A 24,195-nucleotide genomic window follows, 5' to 3' on the forward strand; every position below is an offset into this window, starting at 1 on the left:
AGATTTGTTTTCTTCCAGTTGGGAGATTTTCAGTTTGTTTTATTAGTACTGTGATTGAATAGTGCTGGTTAAAAAAAGTACTTTTCTAAAAGAGTGCAAAGTTCATTTTGACAAGTATATATTAAGCAAGCAGTGTGTCAGGCAATATACCCATCCACGGGTGTCCTAGAAAAGCATACAGTCCAGAGCGGAAAGAGACATGAAACAGATCATTTTGGAACAATATTAGCGATTTATTAGTAACACAGAGCAGGTAATTCTAATGTCCCCCTCCGGTGAAAAACACCTGTAGAGAGGAAGTCTTTGGGAAGGTATAGCACAGAGAGTGACTTTTATGTTCATCCTGATTTTTGTGAAACAGATGGCATTAAAGTTTCTGTATGAACAAAAAGGGTGAATTTTTCTATATGTAACTAATAACTGAGTAAAGCTGAATTAAACAAACAAAAACGTCAATATCTGGGCCAGGCCTGGTGGTAAAGTGATCACAGTACTTTGGGAGGCCAAGGTGGGCAGATCACTTGAGTCCAGGAGTTTGAGACCAGCCTGGCTAACATGTCAAAACCCCGTCTGTACTAAAAATACAAAAATTAGCTGTATGTGGTGGTGTATGCCTGTAATCCAAGCTACTCGGGAGGCTGAGACACAAGAATTGCTTGAACCCAGGAGGTGGAGGTTGCAGTGAGCCAAGATCGGGCCACTGCACTCCAGCCTGGGTGACAGGGTGAGACCCTGTCTAAAAAAAAAAAAAAAAAAAAATTAAATGTCTGTATTTTTCAATTAAACAGATATAAACCAAGCTTACCAAGCTTACATGTAACTGTATTAAAGTCAATAGGCTGATGTATAAAAACACAGGAGAAGTGTATCATGGCCACCTCATTGTTAGAACTCTATGCAGATGAAGAGTGAGCTCAAATTCTCCCTATCCTGAAAGGGCTCCCTATTCCATAAATGATGCTGGGATACCATGCTAGCCATATGCAGAAGAATGGAATTGGAACCCAACCTGTCACTATCTACAAAAATTAACTCAAGATGGATTAAAGATTTAAATGTTAAACCTCAAACTATAAGAATCCAAAACAAAAAAACAAAAAAGAAAACCTAGGGAACACCATTCTGGATATCAGCCTTGGGAAAGAATTTATGACTAACTCTTCAAAAGCAATTGCAACAAAAAACAAAAATCGATATGTGTGACTTAGTTAAACTAAAGAACTTCTACACAACAAAAGAAACTATCAACAGAGTAAACAGACAACTGACAGAATGGGAGAAGATATTCACAAACTATGCATCTGACAAGGGTCTAAAACCAGACTTGATTAAAGTAAAGAACTTCTGCATGGCAAAAGAAATTATTGACAAAGTAAACAGACAACAGACAGAATGGGAGAAAATAGTCAAGAACTATGCATCTGACAAGGGTCTAAACCCAGAGTCTATACGGCACTTGAACAATTCAACATCCAAAAACCAAAGCACCTCATTAAAAAGTGGGCAAGGCCAGGAACAGTGGCTCATGCCTGTAATCCCAGCACTTTGGGAGGCCGAGGCGGGCAGACCACAAGGTCAGGAGATCGAGACCATCCTGGCTAAACAGTGAAACCCCGTCTCTACTAAAAATATTTTTTAAAAAATAGCCAGGCGTGGTGGCGGGCACCTGTAGTCCCAGCTACTTGGGAGGCTTAGGCCGGAGAATGACGCAAACCCAGGAGGCGGAGCTTGCAGTGAGCAGAGATTGAGCCGCTGCACTCCAGCCTGGGCGATGGAGCAAGATTCCATCTCAAAAAAAAAAAAAAAAAAGAAAAAAGAAAAGTGGGCAAAAGACATGAACAGACACTTCTCAACAGAAGACATACAAGCAGCCAACAGACATGAAGAAAATGCAAATCAAAACCACAATGAGATACCATCTCACATTAGCAAGAATGGCCATTATTAAGAAGTCCAAAAACAGCAGATGCTAGCAAGGCTAGGAGAAAAGGGAATGTTATACACAGCTGGTGGGAAGGTAAATTAGTTCAGCCACTGTGGAAAGCAGTTTGGCAATATCTCAAAGACCTTAAAACGATCTACCATTTGACCCAGCAATCCCACTGTTGGGTATATATCCAAAAGAAAATAAATCATTCGACTAAAAAGACACATGCATGTGTTCATCACAGCACTGTTCACAATAACAAAGACATGGGATCAACCAAGGTGCCCATTAACAGTGAACTAGATAAAGAATATGTGTTATGTATATACCATAGAATACTACATAGCCATAAAATGGAATGAAATCATGTCTTTGAAACAACATGGATGTAGCTGGGTGCCATTATCCTAAGCAAATTAACACACAAACAGAAAACAAAATACCAGATGTTCTCACTTATAGGTGGGAGCTAAACATTGGGTACTTATGGACATAAAGATGGCAACAATAGACCATGGGGACTACTAGAGTTGGGAGGGAGGAGGGGAGCAAAGGTTGAAAAACTATTGGCTACTATGCCCACTACCTGGGTGACAGGATCGATTGTACCTAAACCTCAGCATCACACAACATACACATGTAACAAACTTGCAAATAAACTCCCTGAATTTAAAATAAAAGCTGAAATTATTTTGAAAACATTCTCCCCATACTTAGGTCCTACTGAACCACTTGAGAAATGTTGGTTTGGCTATAGCGGAGGCTTAGTAGAAAGAAATAGATGAACTCAGTACCACTCATGGAAAAATAATAATGCGAAGGGCATTTCTTATCAATAGTGGGCTCAGAATATCTCACACACAGCCATGATTTGCTAAACACAGATTGTCTAATTAATAGTAAATGGACCATTAACAAGTGGGTCTCCTTTAAAACAAAGCTATTTGACTTTAAAAATGAACAGTAATTTTTTGTTTTCTATATAAAACATTTAGCATAATTATTTAATGAATATCCTGTGAATAATGAGTTAAATAGCATTCGCACAGGCTTCTTCTGCCACCCAAAGCCATTTTTAGTGTTTCCTCTTTGGGGGACAGATAATGAGATCTAATTGTTATCTTTGTTTCCTGTTTGGGGGACAGACAATTAGAACTAATGGTTATTTTCCTTCCCTTCACTTTTCCCATTCAATCAGTAAGTCCAATTGATTCTACCATCTAAATATTTTTTACTTCTGTTCAATTCTCTCCCTCCCAACAGTCATCATCCCAGTTCAGGTCACATCAACTTGCGAGAATTTATTTTAACTGTTCTCCTAAGTGATTCTTCACTTGACAAAATGATCTTTTACTTTAGAGGAGAACACAATAAGAATGACAAAATAATAATACTAATAATAAATGCTACTCACTGAATGTGTATTAAATACCTGTAACTATGCTGAGCGCCTTACATGCTTTGGTTCATTTAATCCTTAGAACAATCCTACAAGCTCATTTAATTACTTACCCCATTTAATCCTAGGGAGGTCAAGCAACTTGTCTAAGGCTGCCGCTTGGCTAGTGGTAGATCCCAGACCAGAACTTTGTCTCCAAAACTTGTGCTCTTAACCACCATGCACACTCCCTGCCATATTTGCCAAATTTTCTCTTAATTGTAAGGCTCTTTTACTGTATTAAACTGTGCTGCATTACTCAGCACAATGTTGGACACATAAGCATTCAAGAAGTTTTTACAAGGGATAAATTCAAGAACTATTATGTAAAGAGTGGGGAGTTGAAGTATTATTTCACTTATCTCACATCATTAAGAAATAAAATTTTTTTTAGGTAAACCAATTTTATAGCTAACTGAAATCAAACCACTTAAGGGGACAGACTTCTTAAAAATTTAGAAAAACTATTTTTAAAATGCAATCCATTCTTTACTACCTTAGTTGCATGAGAATTCTTTTTCAATCGTATTCTAATGACAAAGAGCTTTTGTTATGAACAAGTGTCGTATATGCTACTTATTTAGTAATTCCTTCTGAACTATGGTTTTAATTACCATCTACATGCTGAGGAAGCCCAAATCTTTGTTTCCGACCTGTCTTCCTGACCTTCAGATCCATGAATCTTTACTCTACCACTTTGTCCTGAAAACTAAAAATGTTCCAGAGATCTTTTGTACACCCAAATCCCCAAATGTGCTTCTCCAAAATATCATATCTTAATGAATAATTCTGCTGTCTATCCAGTTGCTGGCCACAAACATGGGCATAATGTTCAACTCCCCCTTTTCCTTTACCAACCATCCCCCAATCAATCAATTAACAAAGGTCCTATCAAGTCTACCTTTTAACTCTCTAATATCTTTCACACCTCTGTCTGTCCATTGCCTTAGCCATTATTACCTTTGCCTGGGTTATTGCAACAAATTTGTAGATGGTATCCTATACCTATAATTTTAGGTATAGGATTTATTCCTCATATTACAATTTATTCTTCATATTACAATCAGAGTGTTTTGTTTTGTTTTGTTTTGAATCGGAGTCTCTGTTGCCCAGGCTGGAGTGCAATGATGCGATCTCAGGTCACTGCAACCTCCGCCTCCTGGGTTCAAGCAATTCTTCTGCCTCAGCCTCCTGAGTTGCTGGGGCTACAGACGCACACCACCACACTCGGCTAATTTTTGTGTTTTTAGTAGAGATGGGGTTTCACCATGTTGGCCAGGATGGTCTCGATCTCCTGACCTCGTGATCCACCTGCCTTGGCCTCCCAAAATGCTGGGATTACAGGCATGAACCACCATGCCTGGCCCAGAGTATTTTTTTTTTTTTTTGAGACGGAGTCTCGCTTTGTCGCCCAGGCTGGAGTCAGAGTATATTTTTTAAACTAGAGATCTGATCTCGTCACATCTCAGCTTGAACACTTTCAATAGTTCCTTATTGCTCTTGAGATAAGGTTCAAACTTCAACATTACTTACTAAGCCTTCTTGATCTGACCCTACTTGCTTTTCCATATCTTGCCATCACTATTTTTCCCATCCCTCTCACTGAGCACCACACTAAGTCATATTGGAACTTTCTCTCTTATAGATATTGTGCATTCTTTTGCCTTTAGGGCTTTGCATGTGCTATCTGGAGAACCCCCAACCCCTACATCTAGGCTAAGCATCTCTCCTACTCATTGCCACAGCACCTATTTCCACTTGTAATACTGTATGTGAGTCCCTATTTGTTTCTCTATGTCATCTTCTCTCCTTTCCTCCCCAAAGGTTGTTGCATTTACAGGGTAGAGCCATGCCCCTTTTGTTTACCCTATAGTATCCCTAGTTCCTCACTGTGTCTAGAGCATGGCAGGCGTTAACATATTTTATAAACTTTTTATTTTAAAAACAGTTTTAGATTTACAGAGAAGTTACAAAGATAGTACAGAGAGTTCCCTTATACTTTCCCCTGTTGTCAGCATCTTACATTAATATGATACATTTGTCACAACTAATGGACCAATACTGATACCGTATTATTCACTAAAGTCCTTGCTTCATTCACTTTTTCTTAGTTTTTACCTGATGTCCTTTTTTCTATTCCAGGATCCAATCAGGATACCACATTACGTGTAATAGTCATAGCTCCTTTGGCCTGCACCTCTTGGCTGTGACAGTTTCTCAGACTTTCCTTGTTTTTTAAGCTTTTGAGAGTTTTGAGGGGCACTGATTAGATATTTTGTGGCATGCCCTTGAATTGGGGTTTGTTGAATATTCTTCTCATGATTAGACTGGGGTTATAGGTTTTGGGGGGTAAAGTGCCATTTTCATTATATCAGGTCAAGGTTACATGCTATCAACATGACTTATCACTGGTGATCTTAGCCTTGATCACCTGGCTGAGGCAGTGTTTGTCAGGTTTTTCTTTTCTTTCTTTCCTTTTTTTTTTTTTTTGAGACAGAGTCTTCCTTTGTCACCAAGGCTGGAGTGCAGTGGCGCCGCCATCTTGGCTCACTGCAACCTCCGCCTCCCAGGTTCAAGCAATTCTCCTGCCTCAGCCTCCCAAGTAGCTGGGATTACAGGTGCCCACCACCACACCTGGCTAATTTTTGTATTTTTAGTAGAGATGGGGTTTCACCATGTTGACCAGGCTGGTCTCAAACTGCTGGCCTCAAGTGATCTGCCTGCTTCCACCTTCCAAAGTGCTGAGATTACAGGCATGAGCCACTGCTCCCAGCCCTACTGTAGTTACTCTTTTTTCCCCTTTCCACACTGTATTCAGAAAACCATATGTCCAGTTTATATTTAAGAGATAGGGAGGTTTTTTGTTTTGTTTTTGAGACAGAGTCTCACTCCTTCACCCAGACTGGAGTGCAGTGGCACATCTCGAGTCACTGTAAACTCCACCTCCCAGTTCAAGTGATTCATCTGCCTCAGCCTCCCGAGTAACTGGGACTACAGGCACGGACTACCACACCCAGCTAATTTTTGTATTTTTAGTAGAGATGAGGTTTCTCCATGTTGGCCAGGCTGGTCTCGAACTCCTAACCTCAAGTGATCTGCCCGTCTGTTTCCCAAAGTGCTGGGATTACAGGCGTGAGCCAGGGCACCTGGCCTGCTCAACCTACTTGAGGGCAGAGTAGCTACATCAATTATTTGACCACTGGGAGTTCTTTCAGTTGGCTGCTGTGTTTATTTGACACACATCTATTTTGTTTACCTTGAGCACTTCTTGACTATCTTGTGCTGCAAGATGCTTCGGGTTCACCTTGCCCTGACCCAGCTTTAGAATCAACCATTTCCCTAACGTCCCCTAGATGCTTTTATTGTTGAATATATTAGAAACTATGATCTGAGTGTTGGTGGGAACTAACCAAATTAAATTAAAATTTGGATTCATTTATAAAAGCCACAAAAGTCCAAAGGATAATATATGTTCCCACCACTCAAAATGAATAAACGTTATTTTTCCTTTTATTTCTCCTCAGATATATTTTAAGAAATAAAACACACAAAGTTAAGAAGATCGTTTTTCTCCTTCCAATCCTAAACCCCACCTCTCTTCCCAAAAGCAACCACAGTCTTAAATTGGTGTATAGACAGTTTTTTCAAGCATGTATGGAATATTTACAGAAATAAATGTGTTAAATAAGAGACCAGCTTTTATTCGAGCTAAGTATGAGTTCCCACACTCTGGGCTGTTCTAGTTGGCAATGTGTCTCTGCCTGCAGCTCTTTTTCGAATGTAGATTCGTTTCCTTGCATTGCTGTTGCAGTGGATGTTCCATTTGTCTTTTTTCTCATGAGATAACTTCTCTCCACTTGCAGACACTCTCTCTTCTATAGTCTGTTTTATCCCCTCTTATCCTAACTTGCTGCTTTGTAGGCTGCTCCTAGTGTCCTCCTTATCAAAAGGAAGAAGGCTGATAACCTGATATACACGTTGTGAAAGCAAATCATAAACCAAAAAGTGCCATGCAAATATCAAATCCCACTGCTCTGTTCACCGTGCCAAAAGACAATGGGGCCTGGGGCATCATTCATTTCTTTGTAATATCTTGCTCTTTAGGTTATTCTTGAGCTTGAGCTCTTTAACAGTTATCTTTTATCTTAAAATTAGTTGGTTCCAGTTATTTTTGAGTTGTACTTCTACAAAGTTGGGGCCGCCAGATTTTGGACTATTGGATATCTGGAAATCCAGATGGTTCATTTTATTGTTCTTCATTTTTATTTTTCTTATGAATACTATTCCTAAAGATATAGGAACAATACTCAAAATAAAGGAAAAGCTTAATATTGCAGAGATTGCTCATGAAATTCATAATTATTCCAGCAAGTGACTTAAAATGAAAGGCTAATTGTATTAATATAATTATAAAGTGAAAGTCTATAACTGTAATCTCCATCCATTGAATTGCATTGCTCTGTGGACAGTTCCGTTGATAATGTTCTGGGTGGCTGGCATGTTACCTGCTTACCTCAGTAAGCAGAAATTTTTGCTTTGCAGCTTCCAGCCTTATTAGTAAATATACCTAATATCTAATTTCTTCCCACAGTTGACGCTTACTTTGACAAAGGCAAATTTGGAAGCAGTTACTTGAGGACAGTTCGTATAGCATCTGGACAGTCAACACGGGCACCATGAAGCACTTCCTGAGGTATGTGTTTGCGGTTCCCTGGCCAGGCCCTCTGCAGTGGAGAAACCTCCTCACTGGTTAGGGTAGTATTACCAGTCATCATTTGTGATCCTGTGACCAGCTCTCCTAAGAGTCTGTGAAATAGCATTGCATTTTTGCCAAGAATAACTTGGCCACAAAATTCCTCTGCTAACTCTATGTATGTGTTGATGACAAGACAGAGCACTTGTAGATAGTGAGAGAGTGTGGGCACAAAAGCACTTGAGACAGCCCTGGTGCCCTGTCTCTGCACAATGGTACACCGCTGGCCTGAAAGGTTTAAGGAAATAGCTGTCAATGAATCACTTGATACAATTTGTGCAAAATCATTTTCTGGAAATAAGTGTCCTTTTAAATATCCTTTAATTTAGATTTTGGGTGGCTGGCCAATCCATATGGGCATTTTAAAATTTTGTGGGGGTCAAACTATATGTTCTAAGCGTCCACTCTTCTTACCTCATTGATGTCTCTGAAATTTGTATCAATTGTTGGTTCCCTGAAGACTGTGCTGGACAGAGTTTGCCATACATTGGTATGTTTGGGGTGATCTTTTTTTAGTTTTGAAAACCATTTGGCTGGACCTAAAGTTATAATTATTTTCAAGAGTATTGACTGCCATTCAGTTGTCTATTAATGGAATTCCCAGATAAATTTTGCATAGTATTAAAATACGGCAAAATAAACTTAGGTCCTGAATGTGAGAAAATACAGCCCACTTTCCAGAAGATCGGGCTCCTTTTCCTCAAGATGGTGACTTTCCTCTGTTACACGTTCTTGTCTTTCGCTCGGGCTTGTGTTTTCTAAGCAAATTAATAGACTTGTATCTTTTAAGAAATGGTTTGACTCCTTCAATGGCCATAATTTAAGATCCCCCCCGCCCCCCTCCAGTGGTGTTGGTTCCATTGTTGTTTCCGGAGCACCCAGATCAGCTTGTGTAGGATTCACTGGGTTTTGAGGCAGCTACTGGTAGTTTACTGGATCTTAGAATTGTGAAAACCTCTCAGGAGATTACTGTGAACAATTTACAGGCATCAGCATTTGTTTTATTGTACAGAATAGTATTGATCTCAGTTGTGTAAAAATATAGTATTTGAAAATCACGAGGACATTTGCCAGCCAAGTATTTGACCTAATATGTTCTTGGTTGTCATGGTAATTAACTGACCTATCTCTATATTCATGAAAATTTGGCATTTGTGCACACCTCCTGAATGTAAACATGGGGTCTTTCAGCTGTGGAATCCTGTTAACAGAAAGCTTTAGTGTGAGATGAAGCTTAGAATTTAGGAGCTTCCTTTGTAAAAGTGGTGATGATGGTGGTGAGGTTACCAAGCCTTGTGCTACTCAGTTTCTTCCTCAGTGTCTCATTTGTTTTAGAAAAACTTGAGCCACCTCAAAACCAGTCATTTTAGGAAAAATAGTAGCTTTTGGTTCTGTTAGTTTTATTGTTAAACTGAATAGGTGCAACATGTTTAGTAGAGAGTATATTTTTAAATTAATTTGTATATGATGATTTGGAACTGGTACAGTGAAAATATACCACTGTAATTTTGCATAGACTAGCACCAAGGGTTACAGAACCAACACATCCCTATTAGTTACGTGTTCTGATAAACATTTTTTTCATGTAACTTGGAGTGTATATTTTATAAATATTATATGGCATTGATTATCTATGTGAAACTAAAGCTAGGATAACAGATTGTACATTAAAACAGAAACTTGAGGATTTTCATTGACCATTGGTTTTGAAATAATAAAAGGAAACTTGATCATTTCCCTTCTTTAGTTGATTTATTTTCTATAGTCCATTTCCACAGATGTTGGACGATTTTGGCGATCTTTTCATTTCAACCAAAGAGAAGGTTATGTAAGCAAAGCCTGAATGAATCAGGTGTTAGTTCCTGAGCTCAGCAAATGTATTATGGAGAATGAGGAGCTGATTTTCACAGGGAAGAATTCAGCATTGTTTAAAAGCCCACGCAGTGATTAATCTGTCAACTTCTGAGATGCTCTAGAATGAAATGCTCCATGCACAGTCCCAGAAGAAATTAGGTTAACCTTAGAGAAACCAGGTTGTGGGAAAAAATGGATTTTGATCCACATTTAAGATACATGATACCCAATTGCTACCATCAGATATATTAATGGTATAAATATTCAGAGCATAAAGGAATAGAGAAAATATTCAATCTATGTCAAAAATTACATGAAATATAAGGAATAAATGCTATTCGATTAGTACACCTGGCTAAAGTGTGTATTTTAAATTGAGGATAGAAATGGGATCTTGGATATATATCCCCAAATCATCCAATCTGACTTTAGCCATGATGTGCATGAAAAGAAAACATGAAGCTGGGCGTGGTGGCTCATGCCTGTAATCCCAGCATTTTGAGAGGCCTAGGCAGGTGGATCACGAGGTCAAGAGATTGAGACCATCCTGGCCAACATAGTGAAACTGTCTCTACTAAAAATACAGAAATTAACTGGGTGTGGTGACACATGCCTGTAATCCCAGCTACTCAGGAGGCTGAGGTAGGAGAATCACTTGAACCAGGGAGGCGGAAGTTGCAGTGGGCAAAGATCGTACCATTGCATTCCAGCCTGGCGAGAGAGTGAGACTCCATCTCAAAAACAAAAACAAAAACAAAAACAAAAAAAGAAAAGAAAAAGAAAACATGGAATAACATGGATAACAAAACATACCTACATGTGATCAGAAAAAGAAGGAACATTTTTTAAGTCCCAGCTAGAACAAAAGCTTAGGGTTTCATTTTTGTAATATATTTTACTAACTTTAATTCAGTTAATGTGTATTACAGAGAAGTCTGAAGACTTGTGCTGAAGATCTTTTCCCTCATTGGGATTTAGTTATTGAGGGTATATTTTTTAAAGTTACCAGAACATGATTAATTTTGGAAATTAATAAAGGAAAATTTTAAAGTCCCCCATATAAATCATTGCTTCCAACTGTTCCAGTCTCAGAATCTGTTTCTTGGCCCTGGATCTCACCTCATATTTTCCTTCCTCCAGCAGAAAAGAGGAAAGGAAAATATCTGCCAAGCTCAAACCTCTGTGGGAGGAACTGAGCAATACAGCACACTTATCCCATGTCCCAACTTTGAGGCAATCGAGGGAAAAACCTATTTTTCTAGTATGATTAGGTAAATAAAGGCTTACAATCAGCAAAAATAACTACAAATTGGATTTTTAAGTCATTCATACTTGATTAATATCTTGGTCCACTAATTCATTTAGTGTGCATTCGTAGCTAATAATGCAAGTATTTATGCCACTTTTATTCTCTCTTCATAGCAAATGTAATTAGTAAGACATAGTATCCCATTTTACAAAGGAGGACAAGGAGGCTTAGTAAAGTTAAGTGACTTAAACAAAGGCACACAGATGTTTGAATGCAGGCCTTTTTGACTTCCGAGCTGTTTCTCATGTTTGTATCACATTACCCCATTACTGTGAGCCTACTGTGAGGTATTGTGGGTGATTCAAAAATGAATGTGAGGGCCAGGCATGGTGGCTCATGCCTGTAATCCCAGCACTTTGGGAGGCTGAGGCAGGCGGATCACCTGAGGTCAGGAGTTCAAGACCAGCCTGGCCAACAAGGTGAAACCACGTCTCTACTAAAAATACAAAAATTGGTTGGTCATGGTGGCAGGTGCCTGTAATCCTAGCTACTAGGGATGCTGAGGCAGGAGAATCTCTTGAACCCGGGAGGCGGAGGTTGTCGTGAGCCGAGATCACACCACTGTACTCCAGCCTGGGCAACCAGAGCAAAACTCCATCTCAAAAATAAACGAATGTGAGATGTCTTTGTTCCAAAGTAACACACCACCTGGTAAGAGCCGAGGCGTATGCATACAAAACTAAGATATATAAAGGAATGCGATCAGTGACAGGTTACAGACATTTTGTGAAGGAATATTCACAAAACACTTCCTTGAGACAATGTTAAGAGAAAGGAAGGACTAGGATTTTAATATTTTAAAATAAAGATGGAAGATGTGGGATGCTATAAACAAGGCCAAGAAGGCATGACTGATGCCATAAGCACTAGGTCCAAGTTTGTTAGATGTAGACCCTGTTTGGGGTGAGTAGAAGACGAGTTGCAAAAATCAAGTCAGGAGCAGTTCTTGGTCACCTTTGCAAGCACAGCATAAAGCAGCCCAGGGCATGGCAACGTTTTCACCCTGACTTAAAGAGCACCTCAAAGAGAAAGGAAAATGGGATAAAAAAAATCTTTTCCCCTTGTAATACGTCTGGCCTTCTCTTAGAACCAGAAATCTACTCCAATCCCTTCACCTTATGTGTGAGAAAGAAGAAACCCAGAGAAGCAAAGTAACCTTTCCAAAGTCTCATAGTTCATAGAGGCAGATTGGGACTAGACTCCAAGTCTGACTTCCAGACAAGTTAGTCAAACTTTTTATTCAGCATGACCCACTTTCCATTGTTTTTGAAGAGCAGAAGGTGCGGGAACATGTAGTTGTTCCAGAATTTGATTAGCATTGCTTGAGGCATTGACTGAGCTTACAAGATATAGAAGCTAAGTCCTAAAAAGGGGAACGCTTATGGCCTATGCATCCAAATACCTCTCTCACTGTAGACTGCTACTTTCAGCTGTAGTGTTCTCTTTTTTATGGTACGTACATGTATGCATATATATTTGTACATGTATGTGTGCTTATATATGACACATATATATCAACACAAATATGTACATATATACACACACATATATTTTAAATTATTTTGCTCCCTACATTAAAACAAACAAAAGCTGTGTCCACACTCTCACTGAAATATGTTAACCTGCATCTTTTTCTAGGCAATCTCCTGTAGGTGACCTTCCCAAAGTCTGCCCATTGCCCTCAAGCTGTTGTCGGAGATCTTCTGGGAGCTGGATCACGTACATTCCAGCTCTCCCACCCCTTGGCTTTCTCTCAGCTTTTCAGGGCCAACTCTTTGGCCACTTCGCTGTTTGTTAAGCTCTTCCCACAGAGCATGAGCAATATAACCGAAAGCCATGGGCACTCAATAAATGTTAGTTTGAATTTCATTCATTTACTCACTGGAATTTTTTTTTTTTTAACTTTATGTTCTAGGGTACATGTGCACAATGTGCAGGTCTGTTCCATATGTATACATGTGCCATGTTGGTGTGCTGCACCCATGAACTTGTCATTTACATTAGGTATATCTCCTAATGCTATCCCTCCCCCGCCCCCACAACACGCCCCAGTGTGTGATGTTCCCCTTCCTGTGTCCAAGTGATCTCATTGTTCAGTTTCCACCTATGAGTGAGAACATGCTCACTGGAATTTTCACTTTTGTTCTGAAGCAAGGAAGGCACGCTGATTTTCCAGGCTGTTTCTGGCTGTCCTTGTGGGATGGCAAAGTTGACTTTCCTGTCCAACCTCAGAGGAATGTACTCTCTCTCTCTCCTCTGCCTCTCCAACACCCTGGGTGTTTTTCTTTTATAGAACTGTCACACTGTTTTTCAATTTTTTGTTTTTATTGTCCTTTTCCTTGCTAGACTATAAGCTCCTTGTGGACAGGGAGGTCATATGGCTTGCTGCGAAAATCAGTTCTTGACTCATGTTCACTTTTTCCACCGCCATATTTCCCACTCTCGTTTCTTCTGTACTGCACAGTCAGTCTCATTTTGTGTTTGGTTCTATGAAGGAATAAATAAAATAAATTGAAATACCTTTCAATTATCATTTTTCATTTTCCCCCAACTCATTTCAAATCTCTTTCTTTCAGCTGCTTTAGATCTTTAACAAAAATGAATTTGTTCACAATACTGAGCATGTCCTCTAACTGGGTTGTTTAAATTTTTTTGAATTATATTATGTAGCAAATTTATAATAATAACAGGCCTATTTCTTATCCCCTATAGAATATTTTGAACCCTATAATGGATGATGGAGCATGAATAATACCTTTGATGACTTTCCTTTATTTGTATATTTACTTAATTTGAGTTGCCTTAAAAATAATTACCAATAAAAGTTTATATTTGAGGTTGCATTTAAATACTTTTAAAATGTCAAAGTATAATGTGTTATAATGTGTTCATTGCTTCTCCTTATAAATAAGTCAATAAAAATATTATCCAAAGAGTAAAAAATAACCTGATTTTAAAAAATAAATCTTGTAGCCAGGCACAGTGGCTCATCCCTGTAATCCTGGCACTTTGGGAGGCTGAGGTGGGCAGATTGCTTGAGCCCATGAGTTCAAGACCAACTTGGGCAACACAGCAAGACCCTGTCTTTATACAAAATACAAAAATTAGCCGAGCATGGTGGCGCACACCTGTAGTCCCAGCTACTCGGGAGGCTGAGGTAGGAGGACCACCTGAGCCCAGAGAGGTTGAGACTGCTTCAGCCTAGGCAACAGAGTAAGACTGTGTCTTGAAAAATAAATAAATAGAAATAAATCTTATAAAGTGTATTTATGCATCAAAATTTTAGTTGAATAATGATGTCGTTAATAAATTAAGAGAAACCTGTACCTCCTTTTCTTTGAAAGGAAAGGGTTACACTATAATTTATTTATTTTAATTGTTACACAATCAGCTAGTGCTCTGTAAGGCCTCAGATACAATTTCCCTGGAATGTATTATAAAAAGAGTGCCCTTTGCTACAGCAGTATAGTTTTGAATCACATTGATCCATGATAGATATATACCCCCCAATCCCTTTAATTTTTACTGTTCAGAAGTTAGTGTGATCTCTTCAGAAAAAGAATAATGGAAAAAACCATAGGGCCCCATGCTGTCTGGCCATGGGATCTTGGAACCTCTCACCTGCTCTATAGGAAAGAAACACTCTTGTTTTCCTAGAGACCCACGGATGGTTTGTTTGTGTGATTTCACATTTCCAGTTCATGTACCAAGTCCTCTGCTGCCTCTCTTCCTAGCAGAGAGCTCTTAGAGAGATGGTCCCATTTACTAGGCAACGTACCTACTGGTAAGTTAATTCTCAGCTGATTGTCAGTGCCCCTGCTTAGGAACTTCAATGGAGCAACTAAATGAACTGCTGGGGACATTGAGCCGCTTGCTCTTCTCTATGGCGTTTAGATGAAAAGTGTTTCATTTGGGAAAGTGTGGTTTGAACCAAGAACCGTGATTATTTTTGTACGTATCTTTCATCAACAATAGTGTACTTTTTATTTATTACAGGATTTCTTCAAGCAAGAATTAACTTTCATTAGCACATTCATTGAAACTGTTCAAAATAAGCCACTTTTCTCTTATTGTTCCAAAAGAAGACGTCAGAGTCACAAATTTAAGATGATGGAGTAGTGTTGCATTACAGGTACCCACACCCCCTCACCCCACAGGCAAGGGGCTACATGGTTTTAGGTGCATTTCCTGTTTTGGAGGCCCCATCCCTCCTGAATAGATTCCTCTAACAAAGTGCCACAAGACAGGAGGTTGCTATTATTTGGTAGCAGAGATGTGATCCATTTCGAATAATTTACATTGGGTGGCTATTCTGGTTCAAACTAGAGAATGAATGTTAAATAATAAACGTGATCATGATTGCTTTATGGAAGAACACCGCTGTGAACTCAGCCATAAACATCACTCTGCAGCATATTAATAAAAGGTAGTAACAGAAAAGATTGGAAATGGAGCATGTGTAGTAGCTCTTATTATTGAATCAGGTTCTCCCAGTGTCGAAGCAAGGCATTCGTCTTAGGAAGCTACAGTAGCTCTTTTTGGAGCACTATCAAAAAGCTGTGATTAAAAAACAGAAATAAACAAAAAACTGCTGCTTATGCATGTAGTTGTTAGAAAGAGGAGGTGGTGATCAGTATTTTCTCCATCTAGTCTTGAGGATTTAATTGTTGTTCCTACAAAATCTAACAGATTTTTGTAGTAGTGAGTCAAGAATCTTCCATCAAAATGAAGAAAACTAAGTCTAACGTTATGAAGAAGAAAAGCCAATATTGCCCAATTAAAACTAATCTCATTGGTTTCCTGATTCAGCCTGGAAGGAAAAGGAGCAGAATCATAAACCCCCTGAGCAGAGGGTTCAGGAGGTGAAGAGGGGGTGAAACAGGAGGTGGAGATTAGTGCTGGTGCAAGAGAGAGTACGTGGGTTCTGTCTCACAGGTGCATTTGAAATGCCTCCTCCCAAAGCATGCAGTCATGAAAAAAAAAAAAAAAAAGGACATAAAACAAATGAAATTGAAAGGAGGAAAGGGTACAATGAATCCCCAAAGCCTTAAACTCAAATAAGAAACAGATACACCTTTTCTCTCTCCCTTCCTTGTTCTCTTCCTTCCTCTCTCCCTCCTGTTCCTCCCTCCTGTCCCTCCCTTCCCTCTTGTCTCTACCTTCCCTTCCCTCTCCCCTTCTCCTTCCCCTTCCCCTTTTTCCTTCCTTCCTTCCTTCTTTCCTTCCTTCTCTCCTTCCTTCCTTCCTTTCTTCCTTTCTTTCTTTTTCTCTTTCTTTCTTTCTTTCTTTCTTTCTTTCTTTCTTTCTTTCTTTCTTTCTTTCTCTCTTTCTCTCTTTCTCTCTTTCTCTCTTTCTCTCTTTCTCTCTTTCTTCCTTTCTTTCCTAAACAACCACGGATTAGCTCAAGAGCATTTACAGATCTATTTCTTAATTGCTTCCTTTTAAAGGTAAACATGTCAAGCCAATAAAACATTCTCTAAAAATAGTTAATCATTTTTATTGTTCTGCTTTTGATGCTCAGCAGTTTTTTTCCGTAAACTTTGTGATTTAGGGACTTAAATAGGTCCACATAATTTAAGAAGTGAGCTCCTGGCAGTATTTGATGGCAGCCTGAGTTGCTCAAGTGGAGGTTTTGAGGAGTTGGTCCTTTTATAAGGAAGCAAGTTGTATATTGTTTCCAGAGTAAGGGATCACCCTGGTGTTTCCGTCTCTGATCATGATGTGCCTGGGCCAGGTGTATAACCTACACACAAAATAAATTACACCTGTCAAAACATAATTTGATCTGATGATCTGGATTAAAAAGAATATAGTAACTAGCATAGCAAGAAAATATGGTACCTGGCATAGCAAGCTGAGGTTTTAATTAAATATTTGTGGGCTTATTGGTCTATTAGAAAAATAAGGGGAGAAAATAGAATATTTCTTGGGTAGTAAGTAGCATTATCAGGTCCTGTTGGCCCGGGAATTATGAAAGAGCAAGCAGCATATAGATATCATTTTATAATTGAAATGTGCATAATTGAAATTGTTTATGACTATGTGAGAGAGATGTGATTTACCTCAGAGTGGTGAACCCTAAGAAATGATGCTTCATCCCTAACCCCCACTGTGGATTTCTCCTGGCTTTCATGTCTTTGACAGTATGAGCATCGTCAAGGAAGTTTTTTAAAAAGATAAAAGCAAACAGAATGTGATGTCTTTTCTTCCTTTTGATGTAAGACTGTCTTGATGCAAAACAGTAACACAGCCATTTTCCTCATATACAAGGAGGCCAGTGGGAGAAATTAGAGTTGGGCTGTAGGTAACTCTATATATGGACACTTCCTGCCACTTAGGATGACACTTCTAGGTCTCAAGCCTCCTTTTTGTGTAGACCTGATACAGAGGTCACAGGGAAAACATTTTGTAGCTTAATTGAAGCTCTATTTGATGCCTTGGAACCTGAATAGGAAGAATACGGAGACACTCCAGGAACAATCATAAGGGTCCTCTTCTCTAGGAAGATTTAGTACAAACAGAACTGGATTATCACATAGTTTCACTTGTGCTAAAGTTCTGCCACACGAAAAGGTAGCTTCTGTTGAGCTGCAAGCCCACAGATGGGGTGGACTTCCCTGAAAATTGCACATGGAACAGATATTAGGGAAAGCGTTTATCTTTGACTTAGTAATTAATAGTATATATTAATATGTGAATGTATATACATATATATCCCAGTACTTAATATCATTACCATTTGGCTAGGGACCAGTTAACAAGGTATTGCTCAATTTTTTTTTTTTTTTTGGCATAGCTATCCAGTAGTTAGAAAATGAAAAACATTTTCCAAGACAGCAAGCTGAGGTTTTTTTATTTGCTTGTTTTTGAAACAGAGACTCTCTGTCGCCGGGCTGGAGTACAGTGGCGCGATCTGGGCTCACTGCAACCTCCACCTCCTGGGTTCAAGCAATTCTCCTGCCTCAGCCTCCCGAGTAGCTGGGACTACAGGCATGCACCACCTGCCCAGCTAATTTTTGTATTTTTAGTAGAGAGGTTTTACCATGTTGGCCGGGGTGGTCTTGACCTCGTGACCTCGTGATCCACCCACCTCGGCCTCCCAAAGTGCTGAGATTACAGGCGTGAGCCACCACGCCCAGCCCTGAGGCTTTATAAATCTTCTCACTTGTTTAATTAAAATATCCCACTAAATTTATTTTTAGGGCTACTGGGTTTTGTTGTTGTTGTTGTTTGGGGTGGTTTTTTTTTTTTTTGGAAGCTGTTAAACTAAATCCTAACCAATCTTAGAATATATTTGACTAGAACAGTTGAATGTTAGGCTTTACAATATGGTAAATCCATTTTTGTCTTTCAGGAGAATCTGGTTGACTTTGTACTGACTATACATGGAAATTTTATATGCACTTTTATAATGGCTTTTGGTGATCATTTTATGTATCATAATTTTAGTTATAATTTTCATTTTTTAAATAAAATAATACATATTTGTTACAAAAATGTTCTTAAAAAAGAAAATAAAAATTACTGATTATTTTATTACCAATGAATACCACTGTTAACATTTTTGTTGTATATCCTGCTTTATATGATACTATTAAAATTTTTTGTTTTATTTTTTAAAGGAAAAGCAGATTATCCCATACATATTTCTTTTTAACTTTTTTCTACTTGATAAACATATCATGGACATTTTCATGTTATTAGATATTCTAGGACATAATCTTGTTGCCTGCAAAACATTCCATTATGTTATCTCAGTGTAGCAGCTTGGTTGTTTTGTACTGTTTCTTTCCATTTCCTTTATAAGATATAAACCCCATGCCTTTGTGCAAATGAGATTGTTCGAGTTTTTATTTTTAACACAAGGCTGTTGAAGATATTGGAACCAGAGCAATTTGAGGAAAGGAACACAGCCAAGGTTTTGATTCTTTTTCAGGGGTGGATCACATTGTGGAGGCTACTAGTTAACTACTCCAGTATATCTGAGTGACCACGCATCACCTTATTTTAGAACTGGAAGGAATTAGTGAACTTTTGATAACAAAGAAAAATCTTTTCCAAATGACACCAAAAGGAAGTAATATAAATAATTCTGCCTCCTGGGAATGTACAGTACAAAGAGAAGATAGGTTGAATATATAAGTTCCCAGATAATAAGTCCTCTTTACCACTAAAGCTTGAGTCATTTTTGAAATTCTGAACCGTACCATGAAATAGTAGGCACTCACATTTTTAAAATTAAAAGTCATCATAAAAGATGGATTTACATGGGCCATAGATGTGTGAATAAGGACATGACTGGTGACAATATGGTTCGTCATTTGTTGAGGTATTGCTGGAGTGAGGTACAGTGTACAGTAAAGAAAACTTTCTTCAGCAAGAGCCAAGAACAAACTTCTCAAGAGGAGTTTTTGAAACATTTAAATTACAGAAAGTTGTCACCTCTAGGAAAATCAAAGGTCAATAGTGCTTGTTCAGTGAATTGGTGAGAAGGGCTTCTGACAAGGTCAGGGAATGTTAGGATAGGTCGGCAGAAAAGGCAGGTGGCTACAACCAAGTCCTCAAGGAGGTCTGCAATGCCTAAGGGAAAGCAGAGGGAGACAGCAAGGGAAGAATCAAATAGTAGGTTTGGTGGAGGGTAAGGAGGGCACTAGAGAGGGGCTGGAAATGGACAAGGGCAAGCTGAGAGGCTGTTCATGGAGGCAAAAGAGTAAAGCATGTTCTTCCCCCCATCAAAGGGAGGGGCGACTCCTAAAACACAAGCAGTATTAAAGGATTCTGTTTTCAAGGCACTCATTTATTTCCAAGATGTTTTTAGGCAAAGGAGGGAAAAGAAAAGATTCTAATGCTTCATCCTCCGTTTGTTGGAATATCAAATTTACTAGAATAGAAAATTCTGGAGTTTCTTACAGCCATAGTAAGTGTAGCTACTGCAAAATAAAGTAACATGGGACTAGAAATATATGTTAAGTATAAGGTGATTTTTCTAACCCCGATTTTCTCCTGGGCTTCTTTTCTTGCTGGTGGTGGCTGCTTTCTCTTTTCTTCCAGAGTTCTATTGGAAGGGTGCTGTCTTTTGTTTTTCACAGAATGTTGATCCAGGTATGCCTGTATTTTTACTGTAAATTTCTGTGGCGCTGCCTGAAATTTGTAATGAGGAAGCTAACTGGAAGATGTGAACTACAGCGGATCTGTTACAATACCAAGCCAGGAGCTTCTAGAACCATGAAAATCGGTAAGCCTGAGACAAAGAAGTAAGCAAAAGGTAGAGTTGGTAGGATAGAGGATACAATGTTATCTTTCAGTGTAGTAATTCTAAACCATGTGTAAAGGATAATCTTTGAATGACTGTTTTTGTTACTGCTTTCACAGAAACATCACTGAGGGATTCTAAAAGTAAGGTAAGTAAAATTATTTTTCAGCAGCTTTTTTTTTCACTTGGAGGCTTACTTCTATCCTAAGAAGTGAAAATTCTAAGAAACCAAAATACAGCATTGGCTAGGAAAACTGCCAACTGAGAAGAAATAATCATTTGCCCATTACAAACCACTGTACTATTTACATGAGAACAGCCACTGTATGTGAATTTCTAGACAGGTTTGTGAAGTACTTATTACTTTATTGTCAAATGAATCCTTTCTTATACCTCTTCCCACATCATAAAATAAATATTCCTTGAACATGGGAACAATATTAACTCCCTACTATTTCCTCAATATTGAAATCATTTAACATTATACTGAAGATTTTTCAATAATATCAAAGAAGCTACTACGCTAGCTTTTATAGCATAGTGGAGCATCCACATAAGAAAGAAAACCTGTTTTCTTTTTCAAGGTTCTTGATAATTTTATCTTATTAATTTTGGCATCCTGAAGACTATCTCCCCCATGTGCCTCACTCTTTAGTCATAAACTTAATGCCCATTAACAATAGAAACTATGTTGGGCAAGGAAATGAAAATATTACATTTCAATATAGGTAGCTTGAAACAGGAAAATGGTAAGAACAAAACCAAAAAAATTGTATGTGTTTTCCTGATTAAAGTAATCAGGAAAATTGCACTGCCACCCCCATTGTGAAAACGTCAAATTTATTAGGATTCAAGTACACTAAATCAATTTTTGCTTTTAACTTAAATCTTCATATAGAAGCTTAAGCGAATGCTTGAAGCCTGTATCCCAGTAGATACTGATTAAGCCTCTGGTGTTAATGAAAAGAAAACTGATTGAAACATGTTTTCCAGCTGTTGCAGACTTCTGTGAGTGTTCACCCTGACGCTATTGAAAAAACTATAGAAGATATCATGGAACTGAAAAAAATTAATCCTGACATAAATCCACAGTAAGAATATGTTTCTTATGTCAGAAGTACAGAACACAAGTCATATGGCCACAAATTTAGTGTTTCTCTGTCTCCTCTCTTTTTTTCCCTCCCTCTCTCCCTAAAATAATCATCTGCCATATTTTGACTTTCAGATGAAGAATAGAGAAAAAAAGTACCTTTTTCATGTTTGTAAATGGCAGCAATTTTGTACTTCCTTTGTGGCTTATGCTTCTCAGATGCAATGAATGTAAGAAATTGTGATGGGTGCCCCGATAGAGAAAGATGAGTCCATTCATCAGCAATCACTCCATCTGATGTCTGTGTTTTACACTAACAGTAAATGTTCAAATTGTAAATGTGCTTAAGCTGATTCTGTTTCATCTAGAATAGTCCTTCACTTCCTTCATGAATATTACTTTATGACAGACTGAGAATCTTGGACACCATTTCTACCTGCTTGTCAAGAAGACAGGCATGTGTGGGAGGGAGAAAGGGTTTTTATATGAAGACTTTAAAACTTCCTAATTTATTCCTCTCATCTTGGAAGTATTAAAATGCATTTGGCAATGTTCGTGACATTTAAAATTAGCTTCATATTTTCCACTGGGTACAGCAATTTTTCAGTAAAATTTTACACTAAAGACACTGAGTAGAATAAATTCCAAACGCAGATATATTTAGAGAAGGTTTTCGGTTGGTAATAATCAAACTGTCTTTTAGATGTTCGTGTCTGAGAACTTCAGATGTTACCTTTGAGAAAGGCTTTTATTAATAATTACAGGAACTGTAGCTGAAGGGAATTTCAGAGCATACTTGCATAGGTCTCCGTCTTGGAAGGATTTTAGATATTAGCTATCCAGGGGCTCGTCACAAAAACTCCATTTTCACCTGGTCTCCATAGCGTTCTTCGGCAGCCACTTCAGTTCATTAGCTGCCTTTTGCCTATTCCGCTAACAAAGGTTGATTTACTTATATAGTAAATGTCTTTTTGAAACCTTCTAACATATATTTTATTCCTCTGGGAAGGTGATAAGAAGGCAATTCATTATAAATAAGATTGAACGAAAAATTTAAGACTACAACTGGGCAAGAGGGACATATGAGTCCTGTAATAATCATGTTTAGAGATTGGATTAGATTTAGTAGCATATCTTTTCTATGAAAGTTATATAAGGTTCATTCAAGAGCATTTCTTTGCCATCCATTCTCTTGTTCTCATTTTTTTAAAAGACCCTTTTAGGTTCAGGTTGAGGATCCCGAATCTGAAAATCCAAAATCTGAAACTTTTGGGCATTGACAGGATGCCCCAAGTGGAAGATTCCATAGGTGACCTTGTATGACAGATTGCATCTGTTATTAAAAATGTTGTATAAAATTACCTTCAGGCTATGTGTATAAGGTGTATATGAAACACAAATGAATTTCATGCTTAGACTTGTGTCCCATCCCCGAGATATCTCATTATGTATATGCAAATATTCCAAAATCTGAAACACGTCTGGTCCCAAGCATGTCAGATAAGGGTTACTCAACCTGTCGTATCTTTTTTAAATCTCCATATGGATTCTAATGCCTTTTTTTTTCCAGAGTAACATTAATAAGCTCGATATAAAAATTTAAATACTTTTCTGAGAAAATAAAGAAATAGCTTAGAGATGGGTAAACACTTTATAGCTGACCAAACTGTTACTACTATTAACCTCACTTGTTTTAATTACATTATTGTAAGTGCTGCTTATGGTGGCACTAAAAATTACGAAAGAGAAAATTTATTTATTTATTTTAATTTTTTTTTTTTTTTTTTTTTTTTTGAGACAAGAGTCTTGCTCTGTCGCCCAGGCTGGAGTGCAATGGTGCAGCTTAGGCTCACTGCAACCTCTGTCTCCCGGGTTCGAGTGATTCTCCTGCCTCAGCCTCCCAAGTGGCTGGGACTAGAGGCATGTGCCATCACATCTGGCTAATTTTTGTATTTTTAGTAAAGATGGGGTTTTACCATGTCGGCCAGGCTTGTCTCAAACCCCAGAACTTGTGATCCACCTGCCTCTGCCTCCCAAAGTGCTGGGATTACAGGCGAGAGACACCGCGCCTGGCCTGAGAAAATTTAATTGACTTTCCTTATTCCTGCCTCTTGCACTCCTTCCATTCTCCTCTTTCCCTCAAAATTAACTCTCTTCTCCATCCTACATAGACTTTCTGGGTGACTAGTGCTATGGTGCCCTTTCCTAAATTTTAATATCTGACCTGGTTTGGTGCCATGGTAACAAGTAATGATGAAAGCCACTCATTGAATACGACTTTATTAAAGTTCAGTATTCCTAGGCTGTCTGACTGTCCTGTACGTTTAGAGCAGGTACACAGTTCTAAGTTCTGTTGCCTTCAACTTGAGATTTAACATCTGTGCGTGTCATTTACCCCTGAAAAAAATATGATGATGTACAGTGATTATAATGACCACCACCACACCACAGCAACATGCTCAAAGTCCGTGAGTGAACAAGACAAAAGACTAGATTGGAGAGTATCAATTGCCAATGTTCAGCCATTTTTGAGCCACAGAAAATACATGACTCTAAAGAATTTAGGAGGAA

At 38.4% G+C, this 24,195-nt stretch overlaps 1 protein-coding gene across 3 annotated transcripts in view; it reads left to right on the forward strand.

The window, feature by feature from the left end:
- Positions 1-24,195, forward strand: part of ELMOD1 (ELMO domain containing 1) — a 76,677-nt gene that overhangs the window by 20,124 nt on the left and 32,358 nt on the right. For 2 of the 3 annotated variants that reach the window (XM_025356777.1, XM_025356780.1), the window contains exons 2-5: positions 7,957-8,058; positions 20,371-20,516; positions 20,654-20,682; positions 21,528-21,625. In XM_025356777.1, coding sequence (XP_025212562.1) covers positions 8,042-8,058; positions 20,371-20,516; positions 20,654-20,682; positions 21,528-21,625 — 290 coding nt within the window. In that variant the 5' untranslated portion in view covers positions 7,957-8,041. Of the gene's footprint in view, positions 1-7,956; positions 8,059-15,277; positions 15,414-20,370; positions 20,517-20,653; positions 20,683-21,527; positions 21,626-24,195 lie in introns of all 3 variants that reach the window. The other variant, XM_025356778.1, reaches the window with a different exon arrangement.

The sequence above is a fragment of the Theropithecus gelada genome, chromosome 14 (genome assembly GCF_003255815.1).
Source record: "Theropithecus gelada isolate Dixy chromosome 14, Tgel_1.0, whole genome shotgun sequence".
NCBI classification, from domain to species: domain Eukaryota; kingdom Metazoa; phylum Chordata; class Mammalia; order Primates; family Cercopithecidae; genus Theropithecus; species Theropithecus gelada.